General features: G+C 38.4%; 1 protein-coding gene across 1 annotated transcript; it reads right to left on the reverse strand.

Moving 5' to 3' along the window:
* Nucleotides 1-983: 983 nt before the first annotated feature.
* ICE2 (interactor of little elongation complex ELL subunit 2) lies at nucleotides 984-26,021 on the reverse strand (the record flags this gene model as incomplete). The annotated part of the gene is made up of 15 exons (XM_079541063.1): nucleotides 984-1,172; nucleotides 3,337-3,595; nucleotides 4,415-4,465; nucleotides 4,586-4,670; nucleotides 10,981-11,110; nucleotides 12,033-12,211; nucleotides 14,241-15,183; nucleotides 15,694-15,878; nucleotides 17,723-17,882; nucleotides 19,725-19,841; nucleotides 20,198-20,332; nucleotides 21,575-21,694; nucleotides 22,515-22,782; nucleotides 25,079-25,183; nucleotides 25,993-26,021. The coding sequence occupies 15 exons, from the start codon at nucleotides 26,019-26,021 to the stop codon at nucleotides 984-986; spliced, it is 2,955 nt and encodes a 984-aa protein (XP_079397189.1).

The following is a 26,021-nucleotide window of genomic DNA, read 5'->3' on the forward strand; positions in this document are numbered from 1 at the left end:
GGTGCTTCAATACTGACCATTGTAAGAATTTCATTTTTCTTACTAGGAAACTGCAACAGAAAGTGTACTCTTTTTCTAACCTCACACTCAATTTGGCTCAAAATTCTAAGTGAGCTGCTGAGACTCAGCATAGTCTTGTTTTTTTTTCAGTGACAACTAAGGCAAACCTTAATACCTGAGGTAAACAGTACCGCATATTGCCCTGCATTCTGATAGGAGATTAGACTGTAACCTTTTGGTAATGCAATAAAAAACCATCAATACTCATTTTTGAAGACATGCTAGAAACCAAAGTAATTCCTGGAAATTGTGCTGGGGAAGCAGAAACTGTTTCATACTTTGCTTATTAGCAAAGCTTAGGCTTTCCAGTGCAAATTTATGGCACGTACTTTTCTATAAAACACAGCTTTTGTTTCCCCAGACTCATTTGCTACACCATCCTAAAAAGAGAATGTGTTTCAGTAAATAATTGTAAAAAATTGGAAGATATTATGTTAAAAATTTAACTAGATAAATCTCTTAGCTATACCACGTAAAGTAAAATATGATTTAAAATTGCCAGAATACAAATCTGTAGTGATTCTGGAAGAAGCAAGCAAACTGAAGAGTTGCTTTTCTTGTTGCTGTCATATCAGACACTGTTGTAGACCACTGCATCTTCACGCTTCAAGCTGTAGTTATTCTATGACAATGGTGAGGCTAACAGGTCGTACTTTTTCTGCTGACTTCAACAGGAGGCACTCATCATTTTTTTTGTTTGTTTGTTTTTACACCCAACTGAATTTAAGATTTTTCAATTGAAATGTGCCCACTAAGGTAAGAAGGGGTTAAAGGTTTATAGAACTTTTCAGTGTTCCTAAGTATGGCTGTGGAGCTGTTTCCCCTACCGGTTTGTTCTGGCTCCTTTGAAACTTCAAAAGCCCTCAGATTTGTTGTTCCATTTTGAACTTCTCCAGTCCATGCTTAGCACGGTTCAGACATTCCTACTTCACCTGTGTTTTGTTTTGCTTCATTTTCCACTTTTTCTTCATCATTCTTTGTTCGCAGTGATTCTTCAGCTTCTTTGCAGCCACACCTTCATTTCTAACAGGCTTAGCTGGATTGCCTTTTGTTTCCATAGTTACTGGCTCTCCCTCGTAGGGTGTGTCTGACTGCCCTTTCACCCCAGCCATCTAGACATGTGAGGAGAGAGGAAAAAAGATAAAGAGTAATCTTAATCTCTTTCTCTATTAAGCAAAGACGTAACTACCTTCAGAGAACTGCCTTCTAATGCCAGCCAGACTCAGGGCCACATTCAGACAGGATGAGAGGCACCCTGCTCTTCCTGGCACCAGTGGCATCTCACCACTCCCACTCCTTTTATGCCCAAATTTCCCTCTGGCAGAAACCAAAGTACACGAGGCCATCAGAAACTGATGTCCAACTTTACACTGCCCTCATATAAGGTCAGAATACAGCTAAAATGTACAACTGGCACAGAAAGTGTCAAATTGGTAAACCTGCACTGGAAAAACAATAATGCCTGAGAAGTTTCCTGCTGGTACCTTGTCGTGTTACCTGCTCAAAATATTAAGAGCTAAGAGTGGGATTTTTGGGAAGTTTCCACAGCATGATACACACTGTTGAATCATCACTGTGAATTACAAAGCAGGCTGAGGTTCTGAACAGTTTATTTAAAAGATTCTATTACAATTCTCTTTGGATACAAACAATTCTGCTCATGATAAATTCTATGGTTATAGAAACAATAGCAGCAAAAAGCAGATGCTAGGAGTAAGCCATCCATATAAACAATTATTACGTATGTCTGAGAAATGTTTCCTAACTAAGAAGTTACTCCTAGGTGCTACACAAAGCATACGTACCTCTGCACTAGGCAGCACGCTGCTCTTAAACGTTATTGCATAGATGCTGCTAGGAATGTTGCCCCGTGTAGGGAACAGCATACTACGAGAATTCTGTTTCCCCGTTTCCCTATGCCAGGGAAACCACCTGAACTGCAATCAAAGTTTTCCCAAAGCTAAAAGGTGTTCAGAACAACCAAAGACAGGTGATTAGCTGTTATCTAGCTGCCTGAGCTAACACACCTGAAAAGACTAAAATGAAACCTTTTTGCTGCAGAGAATTTGCCATTATCCATACATGAGATTTGTTCAACATCCTAATCAACCAAGAACAGATTCAGGATACTCTGTGTGCTGAAATCAGGAAAAAACAGCATGAGGAGACAAAAGAAAGAACTTAAACTTCTAATAAAGATTAACTTCTTTGGGTCTGCTGTCCTGTAGTGTTATGCCACAGCTAACAACAGAACATCTCTTTTTGACGTGGGTGATTTCCTTACAATCTTTGCTGCCCACATGAGGGTTCTGGTACAAATACTGGAGCTGAGTGCACAGAGGAAGGACTAACCTAGATTCCTCTCCTCTGTCTTGTTACTTATTTTCACAAAGCTCCTCAGAACTCATCATCACATGCCTCCAAGGCATGTCAGTTTTCACTGAAACAGTCCAAGATTTCAAGATTCTGAGATTTGGAGTAAAGAAAAGGGAAAATGGAGGGGAAGTGGGGACTTGAAGACAGCAAAATAGTTAAAATAGTTTCAGATCCTTCCTGAAACTGTCTGAAGATAAAGCATATTGATAAAAAGCAACATCAAAGGCAACACCAGAAAATCCTTATAAATAGAAATACTGTACCTGTTCCAGCTGTACTGAAAGCCTTAATTACAAGGCTTTTAAGTAGGGCAAATGCTGCATCATTTTCACTGTCCAAAAGTATCATTAGCCCACATTAAAGATGCAAAGCTCAGTTTTGAAGAGATTTTGCCAAACAGGGTAAAAAGCGTGTTTTTTTGGAAAAACACATACATATCATGTAAAACTGGAACAAGAGCTCAATATAATTTATCACAAACTAGACCCTGAGAGTATAATTCATCTCACCTGACTGCACCTGTCTACAGTTGCACTAATCATCCATAATTCTGTAGTCACTGGGGAAAAAATAATTACAGCATGAGTCCTGCAACCTACTGAAGAGATCTATCCTAGTTTACAGACGGATCCCTATTAAAGCATTCCACTTCTCTCTGCTGACAGTACAAGCTTCAACGTTGCTTTTCCATACTGTAACACTTAAAAGCTAGGTAAGATGAATCTCATCTGAAATGCCTTTCAGGAAATAGGCATTCCTGTTCCTGGCTGTGGATGCAGAACTCTAAAGGGTCTCTTCGAACCCACAAGATGACAAACAAATATATCACCTATAACCAGTGGATTGAAAAAGATTATTTCCAAACTGCTACTCTGTTTTTCCATTAAGCGCAATACTGACCTTCTGTTTCCCCGTGGCTTCTTGGGGCGCAGGCGGAAAGGTGCATGGGACTCTTCCATGTTTCATGTGATAGGGCAAAGGGAGACTGGGATCCAGTGGCACCCAGGGGACTGAGAGCATGGCAGGTACTGAAGGCAGATCACCATGAGCCTTATGTAAGTTATATGAAGCTCTTGTTGGCTTGTCAAGAGAACTCTTGTAGATTGTAACTGATGAATCTCCTGCAGCATGAGTCAATAGATAAGAGCCTTCCTGCAAACTAAAAGGATATAAATTAAAAAAAAAAATGTTTTTTTGTTTGCTTTGTTAATTGTTTCACTTTATCTGACAACCTGAACAGGATAGCTAGTAATAGCTTTAATGCAGAAGCAAAACATCTTTAGGTATTTACTTATCAGTCCTTGTTTTATAAAAAGACTATGGACACAAATGAGGAAGTTAAATTGCATTAATAAATTAAATTAGATCTTGCTCATTTATATTTTATACTGGCAAAAAGGTCCAACCTCTTCTGCCATGCCACCAATATCTGCCTGTGATGTCATGAACAAACATAATAGATGGCATTACTTCAGAGCAGCCCATGTACATGCAAAGAAGCTGCAGACTGAAAGCCTCAGAGTAGCCAAAGAAAGAAAAATAGGGAACAAGAGAGAAGTTGTAACAGTGTGCAGATGAAGATATATGCTGTTATCAGTAAAGTTAAGCAGAAGGGAACATATGAAGGGAACTTTGTTATTGCTAACAAAAATCAAAATTTGAAGTGTCAGCCTACACACTACTACAGCTTACTCCTATGTACTGTTAGGCCAGCTCAGAAGTATCCCATCTCCTCTCCTGAGTAAGTGGTTCATAAAAGTCAACTTGTTGTTCTTTTGTACCATTTATACAAAACCTTCAAACCTAAGCACATTTTTAGGTGGCACTGAGTTATGCTATGCTAGACCTAAAAGAATCTAATAGATTTCATGTATCCAAAGACACAAAAATCAAAGAGCAGACAACCACTGCACATAAGAAACAGGGTTGCATGGGCACAGTTGGAAAGGAATATAACGTACAAAAACAAAGCACTTACTCAGACACTTTCTTCAAGATGTGATGAAGTATATTCAATGAATTTGCTGGCCTGTTAAAAAAAATTACAGTAAAAAAGTATTTAAAAAAGCAAAAAAGTAAAAGCACTTAAAAAAGGAGTATCTAGCAAGCCTTGTTAGAACTTCAGATTCATCATTAAAAAAATACTCACTTAATCAATCCAAGTTTTTCTCTTAATATTTTTGGAGAAATCTTTTCTAGCATAATAAGATTTGATGTGAGACCATCAATATGCCCTGGAAAACATTAATCAATACATTAAAAAAAAAAAAAAAAAAGAGAGAACAAACAAACATAAAGGCATAATTTGCAGACCTAGAGCATTCTAAAAGCAATATTTTTTCCTGTTTCACAGTGTAGAGAGTGGAAAGCATCTGTCAGTGTTGCACAATAACTGAAAATGGAATGTACAGTTGTTTCTAAGCATGGGTATTTGTGTGTGGGCTGTCTTACAGATCAAGGATGGCCCATGACTCCTGCAAATCTCACATCTTGTGTGATGTCCAGCATGTGCAACCTCACTTTGCTGTGGCTTTACTCTTGTCAGCTAGTTTATATCTTCTCAAATTTTCCTGATGCTTAATGCTACAATTCCTTACAGTGTAGATGATAAGCTCAACTTTTAAGACAAATTTACCTTGGAGTTGAACACACTCATTTCTCTGCTCTCCTGCGTTATCTGAACATTGATATTATTTGGTTTTCTGAGTATTCTGTATCTTTGTCTTTGGATTTTTTCTTTCCTCCAGTGAAACACAGCTTACAATTCTGGCTTTGTTCACAGCAAATTTGCTAAGACTGTTTATCCCTCACATAACTAAGGGCTTTCCTCAACATACTGCTATAACAGGCACAGGCTAGCCCAAGTTTTCACTTGAAAAGCAATAAAGATAATTACCATAGCTTGTACATTGATGTAGTGACTGCATCTTACCAAGAGAGATTCTCTCTCAAGTTGAGGTTTTTTGCAGAAAACTGCCCTATTTCAGCTTCCATAAGAAGAATCAGAAGGAGAACACAGTATAATAAAAATAACCTACTCAGTGGAATTTACTGCACATGCTATATATCTGTCCATGTAGGAAGTCTAAAAGTCTCAACAGTATATTTAAAACTGCTAAACAAAATTATTTCACGTTCAAGGCTAAACATTACTCAGCAATCTGTTACGTGATGATCAAGTACAAACTCTCATTTGTAACAAATTCGAAATGAAATCAGTTGTCCTGGTTCACTTTTAAAACACCACACACGTGTTACTTTTCTTGATAGCAGTGTTTTCTGTACGACTAAACACTAAGTTTAATATTCTGCATTGCTAACTATGAAGAAAGAAACTTGAAATCGTTAAAGTAAAAAATCTGTGTTGCCCACTATTTGTCAGCATCTTCTCAAAATCTCCATTTCTAAACTCGTTGACAGCATAGCTGGAGAAAAATACCTATGAACTACTCATACTGGGAGAAAAATACCTATGAACTACTCATACTGGATATATGTTACTGAAACCTTTATTTCAGAAGTGACTGACCAAGTCCACTTGATGTTCAGTAAGTTATCTATACAGAAAGCACTTTTTTTCCAAACAGTCTTCAAATCATCTTTATTTAAGAGTCATTGTTATTCCATTCAGGTGAAGGTAAACTATGCTCAGGTGCTTAATGCAAACAAGTGAATTTTGGGGGTAAAGCATTCCCAGCCTTAATCAGCAATGCCTATTACAATTCTTTTTAACCAATTAAAACAGGTACAGATACTTTGGGAAATGTCACAGCCTTTTTGTACACATGTTATCCTATTTGAACAGCAACAGGACTTAAAACAACTGAGCAAGATGCTCTACAGAAAGACAGCACTCTTTGGTTGGTGTGAAGATGATACATCTGCTTTTGAACAAATGGAGAGTCCATTTGTCCAGAAATCAAAAACCCAACTGAACGGCACACCTTGCACAGTACGCAGGAGGCAATACCTCCATTTCCATTTCCTTTTTCATCTGCTGAACTGAGGCACTGTGAGGTATTTCCCTGAGTCACACAGACGAACAAGGCTGGAAAATTATGGGGCACTAGCAACACAAAAGGTTGCTAATACAGTGAATTCAAATCCTTTCAAGATCCAAGAACGCCTAAGCAACTTACCACTGATATCTGCTACCCATTCAAAACCTCAGTTTGAAAGGTTCACTTCAGATCTACGCATTCCTAGAACTAATTGAATAAGAACAGAAGCTTGATAGGTATTGTATTATTAATGGTAAGAGCAAAGTTTTCAAATAGTTTTTTTCATACCTTCACACGTTATTGGGTAAATAAGTCTATGGCTATACTATTGCTGATTCAAACATCCCATTATGATAGGGCATTTCACTTATTTCAAATTACAGCATGACCTAAGAAGACACCTAGATCATGTCTGCCTTTCTGGCTACAACAAATGTGTGATAGTTCAAGTCTTGCAATGAAAAAGAATGAAATATTCACCCAATTTTAAGCCATCCATAATACAGGGATATTATCACCACTGGGGAACTGCGACTTGATTTTCAGGAAAAAAGAAAGCCTTTCAAAGAGTTGTGTAACTAAATCAGAACACTTGCAACACTGGATTTTTCAGAGCTCCCCAGAAATATGAAATGAAAGGCAAAATCAAAGCTGTGTTAGCCTGGACAGGAGAAGGCTATGGGGACAGCCAAGAGTGGCCTTTCAGTATCTAAAGGGGGAGATGTAAAAAGGAAAGGGACAGGCTTTAGCAGGGTCTGTTGTGACAAGACAGGGGGAAACAGTTTCAAACTAAAGGAGTGGAGATTTAGACTGGATGTAAGGAAGAAGATTTCTACAGTACAGGTAGTGAGGCACTGGAACAGGTTACTCAGAGAATGGGGGACAGCCCATTCTTGGAGATTCAAGGTCACGCTGGACAAAGCTCTGAGCAACCTGATCTAGCTGCAGGTGTCCTGTCCATGCAGGGGAGTTGACTTGATGGCCTTTACAGGTTCCTTGTAAATCAAATTATTCTATGAATCCTGAAGTAGAATGTGGTAAGTTTCCTATTAATAGCAGTTGTAGGTTCAATTTTATACGAAATTGACTGATGCCTTCCAGGCATCTGTTAACCTAGCTATATTAGAAATTACATACTGGTACCAAAAATCCACAGTCCTCAGTTTGCCTACCTGAATAAAACCCATATTCTGCGAGCACCAAAAGTTATTCACACACCAGAACTCCAAGTCAATACAAGCAATATTCTAAATCTAAACAGTGGTGGGAGGGGGCCTTCACAAATGCTAGGAGAACTACGATAACCAGTACAAACCCCTAAAGGATTCCAGGTTTTGCTGTTGGATGAAGTGCATCCAAGAACCGAAAACCAAACACACTGCAATAATCAGCGTCTCAGCTTCACTACGGCTTTCTCCCTAAGCACACAGAGCTGTCAGAGGCTGGCTCACAGGAGCCTGCTTGCTTAGGGCTCCACACCCACTCCATGGCTAACAGCTGCCTGCGTGGTACAGTGGAGACTAAGGAACTTCTGAATCAGAAAGGGATGACAGCTCATGCCGGAACGCTCTCTCCTACAATCCTGAGAGCCTCAGTAAACGGGTGTTGGCTGCTGAGCTGTGTGCAAACTTCCGTGCCCTAGCCATATGCTAAGTGTCCTGTTACTGATAGATGATTAGATAGACATGCATTCTTCCAACCTGCATGCCTTTTAAGACAGTCAGCCCTCTCTTTACAGCTACATTATTTCCTCACACTGCTTGTGATTCTGGAGAAGCTAATAAACAGAAACATTTTCTTGAAGGGGAGAAATATTTCAGTGTAGTTTAGTACTACTGTACTTAAAAAACAAACAAACAAACAAACAAACAAAAACAACTTCAGGGCCTTACATCAAGTTCACAGAATCACAGAATTGCAGGGGTTGGAAGGGACCTCCAGAGATCATCGAGTCCAACCCCCCTGCCAAAGCAGGTTCCCTACAGCAGGTCGCACAGGTCGGCATCCAGGCAGGTCTTGAACATCTCCAGAGAAGGAGACTCCACCACCTCCCTGGGCAGCCTGTTCCAGTGCTCCGTCACCTCACTGTACAGAAGTTCTTGCGCACATTTGTGCAGAACTTCCTGTGCTGCAGTTTCCGGCTGTTTCCCCTTGTCCTGTCTCCACTCACCACTGAAAAGAGTCCGGCCTCGCCATTCTGCCCCCCACACCTCAGATATTTAAAGACCTGGATCAGGTCCCCTCTCCGTCTTCTTTTCTCAAGGCTGAACAGACCCAGTTCACTCAGCCTTTCCTCATAGGAGAGATGCTCCAGGCCCATCACCATCTTCGTGGCCCTCCGCTGGACTCTTTCCAAGAGATCCCTGTCTTTTTTGTACTGGGAGCCCAGAACTGGACGCAGTGCTCCAGATGAGGCCTCACCAGGGCAGAGTAGAGGGGGAGGATCACCTCCCTCGACCTGCTGGCCACGCTCTTTTTAATGCACCCCAGGATGCCATTGGCCCTCTTGGCCACAAGGGCACACTGCTGGCTCATGGCCGACCTGTCGTCCACCAGGACACCCAGGTCCCTCTCCGCAGAGCTCCCCTCCAGCAGCTCATCCCCCAACCTGTACTGGTGCATGGAATTACTCCTCCCCAGATGCAAGACTCTACACTTGCTTTTGTTAAACCTCATCCGTTTTTTTTTTGCCCAGCTCTCCAGCCTTTCCAGGTCTTGCTGAATGGTAATAGGTAAATAAAAGGTAAATTAGAGAAGAAGAATAGGAGAACTTTGTGCATAATGATTTAATAAATTTGGCTTTGTGAAGGTTTTTAGATCATATCTGATTTCATATAAGCCTTACAGTTCTGTGATTAAGATGCAAAGTTGGTATGTAAAAACTAGAAAAAAAAAAACGAACTCAGCATTTTTCAAATAGTATTCTGACGTGAGCTACCAAGAGCAGAACGTGTCATTCAGTGCTCAAGTGGAAAGGTTAGGCAACCACAGGCCACAACTGCTGCCATAACAACCATAAAAACAGACAAATCTTTCTATAACAGGAAGCGAGGCAGTCCCAGCTCCAGAACATTCACTCACTGTAGAGGATTGCCCTCGTCCCACAGCAAACATTAAGCATATTCTAAGATGCACTGTGACGTACCACTTAACAGATGGTCCTGTTAAAACTTAATTAATCACTAGATAACTGATATCAAAGAGCTACACATATATTAAAAAGTTTGGTAAAGTTATCTGGCCCTGTTCTTTATATGTATCATTTTTCTTTCTCTCCAGAAAGAGGAACAGACAAACTTTCTTGACTTTTAAAACAGTCACTGTACAAATCTGAATGTAGCTTTTTTTTCCTTATAACACTGCACTCGTGTTTGGTCTTAGTTGTGCAGAAAAGAGAGTTTACAGTAAGACACCTTCTAATAACATTTTTGCTTTTCATCCCAGTTTATTCTATTTTCCGTGCTCCGAATTACAGATGTAATCTCTTCTATACAGGATTTTTTACTGCTTCATTCTGAGTATTGATTACTCTGCATGCATAGGCCCTATTACATTTTTGAACAGCAGATGGGAAGGAGATGAAGGACAAGTTTATCATACCCATCCCTTCGGGATATTTTGACCACATCATGTACTGGGAAATGAAATTTCACTGACCAGTTAGGCACAGACAACTTCTGTTCAACTATCTGAAAAACATCATTACATACTGGTGTTCAGAGATCCTATGCAATACCACATCTATAGAAAGCAGTTTTAAATAAACCCATGCTACCTGTTTTTCTCGTTACTGCAAAGACAAAATTACTTCCAGTATATTGTATTTGAGACACAAATATTCTGTTTCCAAAGCTTGCAATTTCTCATATTTCTGAATAACAAAACAAGCCATATCTTGCTTGCTTTTCCTCATTCTCCTGTATCTTATCTGTCTGCATGTTATTAGTGCTGAATTATAAACACTATTGTGTGTCTGCAAAGAAAAACAAGTTGTGCTTGACCCTCTCCCCTGCTACAAGTTCAAAAGCGAAGAGATCTGTATTCTCTGAGCCACATACCCAATCATTTCTATTCACCAATTTTGGCACGTGGTAACAAATTGATTTAAAATGATTTCACAAAATAGCATACATTTACAGTTCATTTTTTAATCGAGAAGAATTCTCACTGCTCCTACATTACAATAATCTGTGTTGCATTTGACTCATTAAAAAAAATAAATAATTGAAGTCACGAAGATCGCTAATTTCTGAGAACTAAGTTTGGGTTATAAATTTTTCCTTGAAAAGCAAACAAATGCAGTTCTTGCAAACAAAGGTTACTGGATGTTATCCAGTGAAAACCAAAGTTGAAATGTCCCCATTCAGCACCCAAGAGAAGTTTTAGAAAAAGAACTTAAGATAAAAGTGAAAACCAAAGTTAGAAAACTAAATAAGGATGTATGGAATATACCTGTCATAAACACCTTCCTCTTCTGTTATTTCATGGAGGTTTAGACATCCACATTTCATACAAGCAAGCACAAATCAACACACCGACTTACCAATATAAAATAAGCATTCAGAATGAAGCATGCTCTCTGTCCACAGCTGACATACTTCACTTTCTGTAAGAGCTTCAACACCATAATAGGCTTGGTATTCCAGTTTAGGCAACAGGAATATTGGAATAAGCTATCAAAGCAAACACACAGACAAAAAATCAGCATGCTGTGCAAAAATGATTGTTGCAATAAGCTGCATTTTGACACTTATAATCATCATCATCTTCCACTACAACTGCAGCAACAAAGATGTAACAGTTTGTGCCCTATGAAACCCACACAACAAGCTTAAGGCTAAGGAGATCCTGCATAAAGGAAGGCAAAACAGACAGGTTAAAATAAAACAGGAAAACTCTAGGCATGTTTTCACAAAAAAATAAACTGATATTAAGCCACTACCCATGAAACTTATTTTGACATTCTCACTTTTATGCTCTACTGCCCTCTGCAGGAATTTAGATATGCAATTATGACACGGATTTGCCCGTTAGAATTCTGCCTTTTATTCACATCAAGCAAAGCCAAGATAGCTCAAAGCAAGACTGTGAGCATATAATTTTCACAAGTAAAAACTACTAAGATCTATTTCTATTTCAATAAAGTACAAACACCTTACAAGCTGTTTACCTGTCTATCATAATTCTGGTATTTTGGGGAAGCCTATATCAGATCAAGTTTGACAAACGATTATGAGGACTCTTGACAAAACTGAATTACTGAGGATTCCAGACTAAGTTTTCTTTCTCCTGTCATAATACAGAATATTGGATTTCACTTGCACTCAAAGCATTTTAGCCCTTAAGACACACAATTTGCTAAGATGTATTCTGGAGCCTTTTCAAACAGAATGTTTTTATGATTCCAAACAATCTTGAAGTGTTTGGGAAAAAAAATTTCTACATTACCTTTTAAAAACAGTTCCAAGAGGCATCATGTTACATGAATAGAATTATTCATACATATTACTGAAATGTAGCTGTAGTAACAAATGCAGAATCACATTTAGAATCTGTTCTAATCAAGTAGCTTAAAAAAAAGAGCCAATTCCTCACCTTCTGAGCTTTCTTCTTTTTATTGAAACGTGGCAATGATCTCACTTTCTGCACATTGCAGCGCACAAGTAACAACAGGTCATCCAAACTGAACAGCTTATACACAAGGTTGCCATCCTGAGGTGCTTTATACTCTCCAGGGTCTTCCACAAGCATCTGAAGTTCATCTGGCAGCTTTCCTACAGAAAATAAAACCAAAAACAACAAACCTGGGCATTCCTCACTTTGAGGCTAATCAAAGGGCTTTTTTTGAGGGCTTTTTTTGCCCTTTCTGACAGTAGTTGATTTTTTAAAAGCCATTTTGTTTGATAATAGTTGGAGGTGAAAAGCTTGCTCATTATGCACAGTAAGTCACTTGTTAAGGTCTTTGTTTTTAAAAAAATAATTCCACAAAATGCCTACAACGGCTTTTAAAGAATGTATTATTAATTATTCCCATATTTTATCCTGCTGTTGAATTTCTTACGCAGAGCATTTTGTGCAGACGGAGTGGAAAGGTGATTTTTTTCTTTCGGTTACTTTCACTCAGCACAAAGAGCCCACAAAATTACTTTGAATGAGAGACGTTATCCATTTATTAATTACAGAAGCAGCTCAAGCCTCAGGTTTGGCTGGTGGCTCGAGGCTCCATTCCAAACTGAGTTTGTTTCAATTTCAATTACATTAACTTGCATATTCAAAAGAAACTTCTTCAGATCTTAAGATGCTGCTTTGAGGTTGATGAACACCCATATCTGTGTCCTTCACAGATATTTTAACGAAACACCAAAACCACAAAATATAAGCTCTGATGTTTATTTATCCAATTCTGCTTTTGTACTGCAGACCTGTGGAAATACATATCAAAACTACACCACAAACAAATATTGCTGTAGTGCTACTAATAAATACATTCACCATTATACTTATTGTTTACATGCATCTTTGAATGAACGAATACTGTGTGATGTACTAACATTCAAGTGACAAAAAATAACTTTCTGCTTGTTAAATAATTAACTTAATTCCAGCCTTCTGCCAAAAAGACACGCAAAGCCACTTATCAGCTTGCAATATCACTTCCAAGCTGTTGAACTCGGTTTTCTATTTGTTCACAATACCACATCTCAGTTTCTTAGCAATATTGGTTTTATCACTCCGATTAAAAATAAACAACACTTGAATTCCATGGTCTGGCTTTGTGAAAAGATAAGAAATTGGAAGAGCATCATGCTGCTTAGTCCTTTAGATGGGAGGAGGGGAAAGAGACATGTCTTTGACCAATAATTAAAATCTGGCTGACTCAAAGGAAACGTACCTAACAAGTTCAGCTCATAAAAGTATTACCTGTGTTAATCCATCTGCAATGGAAACAGTTAAATAATTAATTCCTATGTGATCAAGCACACAGCTAATCAGAAAACACCAATAAAATATGTTCTCCCACCAAAAAGCACTGATTCATTGGAATTAAATATTTGAGAAAAGTGTATCCATGCTGATCTAACTGCCCGCTTTCCTACCAATTTACCTGAAGCAAGGGTTCCTAGTTTCAGTTGTACACAGCTCAGAAGCTACTCAGGCAAGTAAAAAGCCCTCAAACTTTATGGCCCCTAGGACCTTCAAGTAGAGGTCTGGGTCTAACATGGGCTCCATTTCCAGCTGAACACTGGAAAACTTGGAGAAGTGCCTTGTAGTGAGTTCTCAGCAGCCCTCTGGAACAGATTTGGTAAGAGCTGATAAACAGAAGCTGAGGGGGAATTCTTAAAACTTGGACAAGTCAATACCAACTTTTCTTCAAAATTTTAATTACATAATTTGATCTACAAAAAAAGTAAAGTAATTCCACTTTCAACTGAGAAGAAACGATTTTTGTAGACCTTCTCACAGACCAGACTGCTCAAACATTGAAACTTCTATGGAAAAGTAACTAATCTCAACACCAAGCAACTTCTCCTTTCTCAGAAGCCTTGTTGTTTCTATAATTTAAATTAACATTTCTTATTCGCCTCTACGGATAAACAGCTCCACACGTTCTTCCTTATTCGTGCAACATAATACCTGCCAAACACAAAGTATTTTTGGGGTCATAAAAAAGTCGTAGCTGAATAAATGTAACAGAGGTACAGAGATACTACAGATCCTCTTCAGGCAAGGGAATTAAAATGCTTTCCAGTTGAACTGAAATTTTTCAGTTTTTCTCCACAGACAACAAACATTACTACTCACTCCTTGGCACCCCCTGAAAAAGGCACGTCCAGGTATTCCTAGATGAGCCATGAGGATTTGGGGCAGGGCCCAGTACAGGTGCTGTGTGGGAGATCACTGGTGGCTTTGAAGGCTGAGGCACGTGAGTTTGTACAGCATTAGCATTATCACAGCTCACTGCTGGCTGCTCATGGGCTTTTTGGGTAGGTGACTTGAGGAGCTCCGTTTGCATTTTCAAAATCCGTCCAACAGGATCAAATTCTTTGGACAACCTTCTTGCAGCCTTTCTGGAGGCATTTTTCCCCTGATGCACAGTTTCTGAGCAATCAGCCATGCTTGCAGATGGATTTGGGGTGGGGGAAGGTGACTTGCAAGTCTGGACCAAAGTCTGAGAAACAGCGTTTGGAACAGTTTTTTTGCATTCAGTATTTTTATGCTCTATATCAATTATTAAACGATCTTCGTCGGTGTCACTACTGCATAAAGGACCATATATCTCATTTTTCTGTGCAGCATGAGAGTCTTTTTTGCAACTTACAGCAGGATATAAAGTATTAGTTTCATTGTCTGATACTTTTTTGGTCATGACATCCTGTGCTTTCTTCAACTCCACCTCCTCAGAATGAAAGTTTTTATGAGACCAATTTCCTTCAGGGCTGAAGCATACACTGCCACATGATGGAAGCTGCAATCTGGAATACGCTGAAAATCCCTGCTCAGAAAGAGGAGTTTTTCTCTCTTGAGCTTCACTGTTTGTGGTAGCTGTCAGTTTTTTTTCTGGTTGTAAGTCACATGACAAACCTTTATCAGTGTTACCAACTGAACAAGTGTTTTCTGTTTTAGAAGTCCTTGAAAGTTTGACAGCTGCTCCAAAAGTTTCCAGTTCTGTAAAATCATCATCAAAATCCATCCCTGCATCATCTGTAAGTGGAATCTTCCTGCACTGGTAGGTATCAGCAGACACCTTAACATAGGGAGAAAAAATAAATAATGCACAATCAAAAAAGCCAAGAAATAGAATGCATTAATGACAAATGAGACACTACCAAAGGGGAAACCTGAAAACTGTTCTAGGATCCAAATTTTCACTGTTGAGTGAGAGTGAACCAAGGCTAGTGAACCAAATTCCTTCTGTTTCATGTGAAATGTTCTCAGACTGTAGGTATTAAAAGGTCTTTCAAAACAGAAGTAAAGTCCATAAAGCTTGTTGCGCCTAAATAAACCCATTAAAACATATTTTAATGAAATAAACATTAAAGCTGAGTTGAAGATATAATAGAAGCACTTAGAGGAACTGGACAGACATCCTCACAGACAGTGCCTGAAGCTCAGTAGTTAAAAAAAAAAAAACAAACCAACAAAAAACAATCAACAGGAGACCTAAATTTTCCTCCACTATCACACAAGTACCTTAAAACACAGTATTTTTTTGTTTTTTTTTCCCCCCCTCCAAAAAAGAAGTGAAGCTACGTACATCCCACTGAAACAGATTGTCCTCATCTGGTTTGTCCATCGAAACATCGGAAATCGCAATGTAAGACTTTTTAGTTGCTAGGAAGTCTGCAGGAATTTCATGGAATATTTGGTTCCTCTCTCTTATTGTCATTTCCTTTTTCAGGAGAGGTGAGTCAACAAAAACCACTTTAGCTGCTTTGTTATCTTCTCAAGAAAGGAAATGTGTATTAAATGAAAGAAAGAATATCACTTTAGAATTTACGCCATAAATCTTTCAGCTTCCAAATATATTACAATCCATTCCACATTTGCAAACAGATGAAAAACCATGCTCTCATTCACTACCAGAGAAGTATGTCCAGCTAGTTTGAATTATGATCCTGAAGCACCAACACACAACACATTAACAGTTCATCAGATTTTAAATGTCATACTACATAAGGAATTCCTAAAGAACTAAGGATTCAACATTTCTCACATGGCATTATGAAAATAAAATGTACCCTATTTTCCAAAAAGATTTTCTTCTTCTTCTGTTCTGCATACATTAACCTCAGTAAATCTGACTTGGGGACTGTTATTTTCTTTTAAAGATTCATTGCCCAAAAGCGATGGCTGAAGTTTGTATTTCTTTCTGATCAGTAACTAAGTTAGGGCACTTTTGCCTCCCTCACTGCTGTTTATAACTTAAACATGAATCATAATTAAATTCACCAAAAACCAACAGTGACACTCTGGCCAATGTGATAAAGAAATCAACGGCACACTCTGAACGTGTGGGCCACCTTATCTCTGCTTTAGAAAAATCTGAGTGAGGAAGAAAAATAGATTAATGCAAGAGGTGGGTTGAAGTGGTGGGAGCTAAGGGTGGACAAGAGAAAATCTTTATGCAGCACTGTATTGCTAATGTACTTCATGTGACTCTGACTGTTAACTTTGAAGCAAAAAAATTAAGTCTGAAAACTATAAAGGTGACAGGAAAGGAGCCACGCACAACACTGCACAAAGTACTTCAATTTGATGTAGAGAAAGATCAGAATTTCTAAGACTTGCAGATATTTGTCAACTACTACCCAAAAGTTTGCCATACAGATCTGTGTGTGATGCACACAACACTGACATTTCAAGACAGCTTCCACTGTAATTCAACTAGCTAAAAACAGAACGGACAATGAGAAGGGAAATCTATACGCAAATTACTGATGGGACAGTATTCAGATGAGCTAATCAATTTACTGAAAACATTTTTTCTGCTAATTAGGAAAAAGGCCATACTCCATGAACATTCATTAAACAGTGATGGAAATTGGTTCTTTTAACTGCAGAAGTCACATGCAGTTATTTTCTTCCCAAGGAGTTTCCTGTTTTAGAAAGCAAAAAGGACATTTAACTGACTTTGCTTTTTTCCAAGTGGAAAATAACTGAGCGTCTCCAAACTCAATGTTACTGGCAGTATCTCTAGAGGCTGTTGCTATTCTCAGTAACAAGGTAGGACAAGGTGCAGAGAACTATGAAATGACCTTGCTATTAGCTTTCCTCCTTGAGAGCAGAAGGAATACTATACCGGTGGATTTTTAACCTTCATTTCTGTGATAGCTGAAATTAAAATAAACACAGTTCTTCAAAAACAAAGGCCTTGGACTCATTATCCAATAAAAATCATTTATTTCGGATTTCTGTCCCTTATGATGTCAGATTTTATTATTTTGTTTGATTATTTAAATTAAAAACCATGGAAGTACTCGAGAAACTCATTCCTGCATTCTAGGGGGCAACTTCTCAAGAAATGCTAAGAACCCTAATTTGTAATGACAGCTATGATTTTAACTAACTTCAGGTCTGTTTTTTTTTTTTTTCCCCTTTATATCAAATCAAAGTTAAATTATTTTACCATGTGAACAAATCTAGACTATCTTCTCCTTTTTCTCAGTTGATCTTGCTTGATTTACTAACTTTCTGTCCTTCTGTCAGATGAAAAGGGATTATGAAAAAATATCAAGAACTTCCTGGACAAAAATGTAGTTTTTATAGCAAAAAATATACTATACCTGCAACAGGGATCATCTTAACACAAACTGGAATTTCCCACTGTTCCTTGTAGTTTAATCCATGATTATTCAGCAATGTAAATAATGACTGATTACTTAAAACAACTTGAGGGGAGTATTTCAAAGCAAGCTTTTCTGCATTTGAATCTGAACTAATATCCTAAACAACAAAAGAAGGTAGATTTTTAAAGGTTTTCAGGTAAGACAGGTAATTTAAATCTGTAAACAAACCAACAAACATGAATTAGCTCCACAGCTGCAGACACCCAACTACCACCACTGTGCCAGGCTTCAAAATCAAAAGTAAACAGCTTTACAGTTTTAGCTGAATCCTACACCTCTACCTTGTAGCACAAGAAAACATATCTTGCCTTCTACCTTTCTATTAATTCCTAATAAATTGAATTACTAGGTCAAACAAGAACAAAGGGGTAGTGACATAAGGGAGTGCAATGCAAAAGAAAAAAGCAACACATTCACTCACACGTGTATCTCAGATGCTCTTACAAGTAATAGCATCATGGAGCAGCCTAACATTAAAGTATGATTAAAACTGCACATTTGTTTCAATACAGATTGCCTGTAAAGAATGTCAAAGCAAATATAAAAACATGAAGCAAACAAATTCAGAATTGAAACAAAAGAAGTATAAAAAATTACGAGTATGAGTTTCCAGGAAAAAAGAAGGTTGGGCATATTCATTAGGTGGGAGAAGAACAGTAAGAACCATGGAGATACTGGATGTTTGGGAGCATTAAGGGCCATGAAAGGTAAGTAAGAAAATCTAGCAGTGCTCTTTCTTTGTTCATCTGAGACAACATGAAAAATTGCTCTGAAAGTAATGCCCCCTATTTATTTCCATGAAAATTACACAGATATAAATAGCACAATAGCACTACGCGATAGAACAAACACTGCTACAACAAACACTCTTTTTCAACATAGTGACCACCACTAGCTATGCATTTTTGCCAGCCACAGAGAAGAGCCTGCATGTCATACTCCAGGCATGGCTGTCTGGAACGGAGTTCATCTTTCATGTTGCTGTTACCACGGCAGAAACACCTACTGCCTCAATGTGCTCACATCCACTGGTTGGTCTCTATAAACATTCAGCAATTGTCAATGAAGGTCAATGGGTGCCATTTTTTTCCCCAGGGAGGAATTAAGTTCTACACCTTTGCTTAACACGCATTTCCACGTCAGATGCCATCCTGTCAGACTGTCCCTGTGCTGCCATTTGTCACACAGCCACAAAACGTAACAGAATGTTGGCAGGAAGGTTCAGCCTGTACTGCCATACCACCAATATCCACCTCTGACATTGTGAGGCAAGATAATAAAATAGGAAGCACTACTTTCACAGCAGATCTCATATTTTACAGATCCAACACCTTTTGTGGAATATTATTTTCCTGTGTCATCTCTACAGCTTTCTTATCCAACAAACTTCTTTGCAGTCATAATACCTCTGTTGACAGGTTGGTTTCTGATATAGGAACAAACTCCTCAAATAAATGCACAGCAAACTATCTGAAATAAATAGTCAAAAAACAAGTTCTGCAGAATGAGCAAAACAAATCCATTTCTCAACACAAACAGCAACACCGGGTATTTAACAGTGAGGTAGAATGGAATCTAAGAATTGCTCAACTCCCGAATGCAATTTATATTGTTTAGCAAAAGCGACAGTTAGATAAGGGACACCTAACTCACTCTTCAGAAAACTGAGGAGCCTAAAATATTTCTCAACCATGATGCACCAGCGTAACAATTGCAATAAACCAATTTTGGAAGAAGGCAGTATGACTGCTTTGACATTAAATGTATGTATTAATGTAAAATGACATTAAATACTACACAAACAACGACACAGTGTGCACCACCACGCTACAAGATGTGTAAGATTAAGATCAAAATGATGAAATTATGAAGCCACAGAAATGAAATGGTTCTTTTCTCCAATATGTGCCATAAAAATGACAATAAAAATGCTACTTACATTGTGGATAAGAGAAGCCTTTTTTTCTGGAGTTATAATAGATGTAACAGTTTTATAATCTGTGCAGAGCTGAACAGGCATGGTAGGGAATGCTGTCTTAGCATATCTTGCTGTACCCTTGAAGAAAATCAAGCAGGACCAGGAAACAATATTAAATGAAATCATGATGACCCAACATTCCACTTTTTGTGATGAAAGTTATTAAGAACTTATGGAGGTGCAAGTTACTGTTATGTCAGGAATTAAAGTAGTCCTATTAACATCACATTTTTAGGGAGCACACAATAATTAACAGCCTCTCTGCCAGAGTAACTCCATTAGTTTTACTGAAACGTTTTCACTGTGGATTACAACCCTCTAACCCAAGAACTAAATAATACTTATAAAATTTAAATCCTTGCATAATATGATCTGTGTATAGTTCCACCTATATGAGAATAACACCAGAATAATAAGTGTACATAGGATATTACCATTACAAGAAGACTTTTTTCCAGCTTAAAGGTCAATTGCGTGTTAAATTTTCCTCCCATGATGCTCATTATCTCATGTAACGTGTAAAACTCAGGATACTTTTTCACATGTCCAATACAAGCCCTGAATAATTCCTAACAGAAACAAACAAAACAAAACAAGCATTTCCATATTTCATAAGAACTTGAATATCTTTATTTTCTGCATCTGCAATAGTTACATTAGTTTTACTTCCTGTAAAGAATACAGAAACATTCAGCAGATCACATACTTGTTCAACCAATATCACCCCGCAACAATCTTACAATCACTGGTATCAGAACTGAAACACATTCTGAATTCCCATCAGCCCTCCACAGGCAAGACTACAATATATGCATGCAGGCTTAAATCAGTTAAAAAAAAAAAAAAAACCTAAAAAGAAAAAGCAAACAAAAAAACTCCCACTAAATTCAGTACTCTGAATTGTGTTAGAAAAGGTCATTATTTGGCTTTCAGAGTTTTTTTGTTGCCGTTGTTTAATTTTTCCTTATTTTTACAGGGAAAACTGGTTCTCTGTATTACTCACTACCTAATTTTATACCAGCCTGGGAAAAAGCTATAAAGGTAAAGACATAGAAGGATTTATATGTATTCCAAATTGCTTTCCTGTCAGAAAGCATTTCTGTTTTAATCTGTTGTAGGAAGTGTTATGGCACTTACTAGAAGAGACAGGAATTTTAGTAGAAAGTATTTAACTACAACACTTTAAATAAGGCATCACACTGCACTAAAAAAAATAATAAAAAAAAAAAAAATCAACAGCAAGTCAGCAAGTCAACTCAGTAATGTGAAAGCTGATCAAACCTGCATTCTGGAATTTCTTACCCAAAATGTATCAAACAAAGAAAGATAGATAAATTACATTTGTGTTCAATTGCACAATCATCAAACTGGTGATTTAACACAGTATGAATTTCCAGACAGCTATGATTACAGCCTGATTAACCTCTGATTAAAGTGACTTTGCAACATACTTCATGCTTTGCTCAATATATGCCCCAGTAGCATACATTCAGTATCAACTTGTCAATATAAACACACACTTACAGTGTAATTTCTTCCTTCACAAATATAAAGATCTCCTGCACTGTAATGCTGACTATCTTCATACTGTACTGTATTCAACAACCTTCCTCGTATCCTGTGTTACTGCCCCGAACTGTGGACCTGGCTGTGCTGGACAGCATCAGTGGAACAGCAACCTTTCATGTCTTGCTCCAACTTCAAATCAGCAGCTCTGGGAAACTGCATCCCACAAGCAGTGTGTATGCAACTTCATCACAATTTCAATATCATTGTTTAACAGCAGAATTAAACACAGCATCAGTAATTACCTCAGTATAAAGCAGAGCATCTTCAGAGATACAATCATAGTCCTGAGTACAGCTCTTCGCAGCATTTTGGGCGAACTTCATAAATTCTGCAACCTCACTGTTTACTACTTCTTTCATTTTCTGCGGGGAGAAAAAACAAACAAACTCATTTCTAAGACACAATGGAATCCTAGGCTAGGTATGTAAACAGCAAAATCTCCAGAGATGTAGCACAGGTGATGGTATGAGGAAGGGCACGGCTTCCACTTGCTGATATCTGGCAAGTCTTCCCATGCATTTAGTTTCACTTAAGTAAAAAAGAAACTCTGCAACATTAGGTCTGCGTCCTCTAAATACCAAGCAGGCTTATTTCGACCATGCATAGATACATAGATGCATAAATAAAACAGAATTAGAGAACACTGGTGGAGCAAGTTTACATGATAGAATGACAAAGGTATCTGAGCTCTGACTTGATAAGCATTACGTTGTAAGTAACAGCAGTGCAGTAGGTATTGATCTGCTTAGAAAAGACACTCCCAGTGATACAGAGCAAAACAAAGGAAGTGGCATTAATAATGATGCACTGCACACCAAATAGTACAGTTCAAAAACATTTACCATATACAGGATTCAGATAAAATAAAACGTACATGAAACAAAGTATTTACACATTGCTGACCGAGCAGTAAGTGTGGACTTGAGCATTTCTACTACAAAAAGTCTGAATGTGGCAAGCATCTAAGGTCAACATGTAGGTTTTCTCACATGCTGATGAAGAAAGTTCTGAATACAGGGTGTTGACAAAAATTGCATCAAGATATACAGGTTAAAAGGAGGTTCAGACAAATAGAATTTGAAAATATTTCTGCTACATTTTTGTTTGCTCTTCAAAGCTGAAGAAGTTGTACAATTCTCCTCCGTGATATTCCTATGTGTATATACACACATTTACACTTACCAGATACGTCAGTAACTCTCTTTGGCTTGCTGCATTGAGAGGAAAATGATTTGGTGTTTTTGAGAACTTAGTCATCAGATATAAATATGTTTTCTGCTCCTTCTCAGTCAGACAGGAGGTAAATGGATAGGGAAGTCTAGGTTCTGGAAAAGGATGATCATCAGTTGTGGTTTTAGTCACCACCCCAACTGCATTTGTAGCCTGTATGTTACCAATCTGTTTGTTTTCTGAAGAATTTGCCAATATCTCCACATCTTTCTTTGCCAATCTGAAAGAAAAGTAACAAGTGAAAGAACTGACACACTTTTACCTAGAAAATAGTATCTGCCAGAACTATATGATAAAGGTAGTCTCAAAACTGTAAATTTCAAATTCAGCAAAATGCACTCTACCACTCCAACTTACAGCCTACACTCTAAGAATTTTCCTATTCCGAAACTTCATGTGAGCCAAACTTACTTTTAGAACCAACAGCAGCTTTGCTACTGATTTCAATTAAAAACAAAAATAAATGCACATATTCATTTACATAATGGATATTGAGGCAAAAAGGTACATTCAAAACTGATGGAGTGCTCTAGAAAAACACATTAACAGTGAAAAGGTACAGTTTCAACATTTCCTCATTAGCTGATGGTGGGTATTTAGAAACAATTTGCACTTGGGAAGGTCTATCTTATGAGTAAAATTTATGATAATAAAGGAGAAAAACTAAATACAAAAAGCTTTTCTTTTACTGCAAAAGAAGTAAAAGAAAAGTACTTCATTTTAATGACAGGAATCCCAGATTTCAGTGAAAATTTTTCCCAAGAATAGGGTATACAAGTTTCATTTTCATTTCTGAACACTGACGGAAATCAGTGGCTAGAAATTACATTGGGCTAAAGTAAGAAATACTAATGGCCCTAACTAAAACAAAGCAGTAACATCAAAAAGCTGGTTCTTATAATGACTCCAGTAGGTGAAAGGCCATCTCTATCCTAATCTATTTGAAGTGTTTTTCAGAAATAAGATATTGAAGGTAAACAAAATGAACATTAACTGTTGATCCTGGAAAAAAACATATTTTTAAAATACAATTTCAGCAGGAGAAAACATCTCAAGTGTTATTCAAACCCAACAGTATCACATTTACTGTTCTTAATAATACTTCACAGCTGTCTCTCTGAATATGAGAATATGTCCATCCCTATGGCACAAACTGGCAAATTTAATTAAGCTGCAGCAGCAACAAGATGCTGACTCAGATACGCCAATGTTAGAATGTCAAGAAATTCTAGCAGCTTAAATTGGCTGTATTCAGCAACGAATGAAATGGCAGCACATCAAGATCATTTCAGTATGCAGTGCTGTCACAGTCTTCATCAGGGTGCAAACAAAAATAATCTGACAGAGCTTTTCTGTCCACATTTACAGCATTATACTTTATTTGAGCTGACGGCTTAAATTTTCCCCCTTCATTTTATCAGCAACCTGCCTTCACAGCTTCTATGGTGAGTGAACATATATGTTACTAAATATTTATCACAAATCTCAATATACAAATTGACATGTTTTTTCCAGCTCTTTCGTCCACATTTGCACCAACAGGTTACATTTCTTTTTCTCTTTCTGATGGCCACTCAACCCAACCCACTGATATCCTTATGTTATTGTTGCAATCTCTTTCTGGCTATAAGCTCACTTCTATCCAACAGAACTGAACGTAATCTCACTCCTAAGTATAGTCATACCTACTCCAGAAACCCTTAACAGCTGAAAGGAGATTAAAAAAAAAAAAAAATTAAGAAAAAAATACAAAGCCTAAATATCAGATAACATTCCAGCTATTGAAATCTTGCAGTGTGAGTCCTGTGCTTTTCATCATGCCAAAGGAAAGTTGATTCTATTTCCTCAATTTAAAATAAAAGGCATCAGAAGTGTGCAGGCAGTACCATCTATGCCAAAATGATTTGCGTGCACAGCATTTCAGCTTTCATTGCTCGTCTAACACTTCATACAATTCCTTGAGTAGTCAAGAAGCTAAATGCAACTCCAGGGCAGCTATTGATTCTATGTAAATAGTGTTGGCTACTTCCAAAAGATACAAGTAACAAGGATTTCTGTGTACAGTATCATCAGCCTGGTACAAAGTGAGATCACAGGAGACCAACAGCAAGAGATAAACACATGAGACTGGGTTTTGGTTCACAGGTTACAGAATCTTTGTGAGGACTAAGTGCTTCATAACTTTCTGGTCTGCAAAACCAAGCAAAAAAACCAAAAAAACAAAAAAACAAAAAAAAACCACCAAACGGCCACAAAAAACTCAACACAACCCTCCCTCCCCAGAACAAAACAAATGCCCACAAAGAAAAGCTCCATCTCTCAAAAGAGAGAAAAGACCACAGGTCCCAACCTAAACTCCCTCTGCTTCCTGAGGCACCTCACGGGTAAGGCACAGAGCAGCCGCTACGAGGCAAGGCACTCCTCACTGGGCAGCACGCAGCTGTCTGCCAGGCAGTAACTGCACGTGTGTACCAAGAGAGTGATGACAAACAGCACCCAGTCGTAACAGAATGTACCTGTTCGATAAATTCCACAGTTCCAAGAGGCTCGGAGCCAGGGAATATTTTTCATACGTTTCACGTGAGAAAAACACTTCTTTGCCATTTTTGGGTGAAACGTCCCTGTTGATAAAAAGAACGCTGTGATAGATAACATTTAAAGACAAAAATCTGATCCCAAGAAACAAAGAGCAGTATTAATTACAAAAAAAATTTTAAAAAAATCAGAGCCCATCACTACAGCGTTTTCCCATTTCTTCTCACAGAATGTATTTATACCACACCTAACACCCCGCTGGTTTTAAACACTAAGATAAGCACCCGTTCCACAGCCCCAGAAGATTAACTCGGTGTCAGGTCCGTGGCAGAGGCGCAGTTTGAGCCCTCAGCTCCCAGATGGCACCAGCCCACACACAGCGACCGCAACTACGGGCAGAACGCAACTCCGGAGACTGCTTTCCACACAGCCCCTGAACGGCCGTTTTTCCACGGGAAGCAGCCCTTCCTACAAGGTCAACTAAGCTACTCTGAAGGGTGCTAAGAAAGATTTATTTCCGTCGCCTTCGCAGATGAACTCAAAAGCACTTCATCTAGGCTTTTTTTTTTTTTTTTTTTTTTTTTTTTAAAGTTTATTCTTTTCGAGAACGAAACGAGCGCTATCAGCACTGAACAACGAAGGCAGCCGCCTCCCCTCAGCGAAGCCGCGACTCCCACTCCCCCCCCAGAGCGGCACAAAATGGCACCGCGCAGCCCCCACCTCCAGCCCAGCGGCGGGGCGGAGCGGACACGAGAACCCAGGCCCGCCCCGCTCTCTCCTTTCCCCGCGCATGCGCACAGCGCGGCGGCATTGAGACCCGTGGGGTATTTTCCCGCCCTCCGCTCCTCAGATGCTCCTCTGCTCGGCTACAGGGAGAGAGCGGGACTGTACTCACCAACTCAACAGCTGTCCTTCAGCCGCCAT

This window comes from Tetrao urogallus (genome assembly GCF_951394365.1).
Source record: "Tetrao urogallus genome assembly, chromosome: 11".
NCBI classification, from domain to species: domain Eukaryota; kingdom Metazoa; phylum Chordata; class Aves; order Galliformes; family Phasianidae; genus Tetrao; species Tetrao urogallus.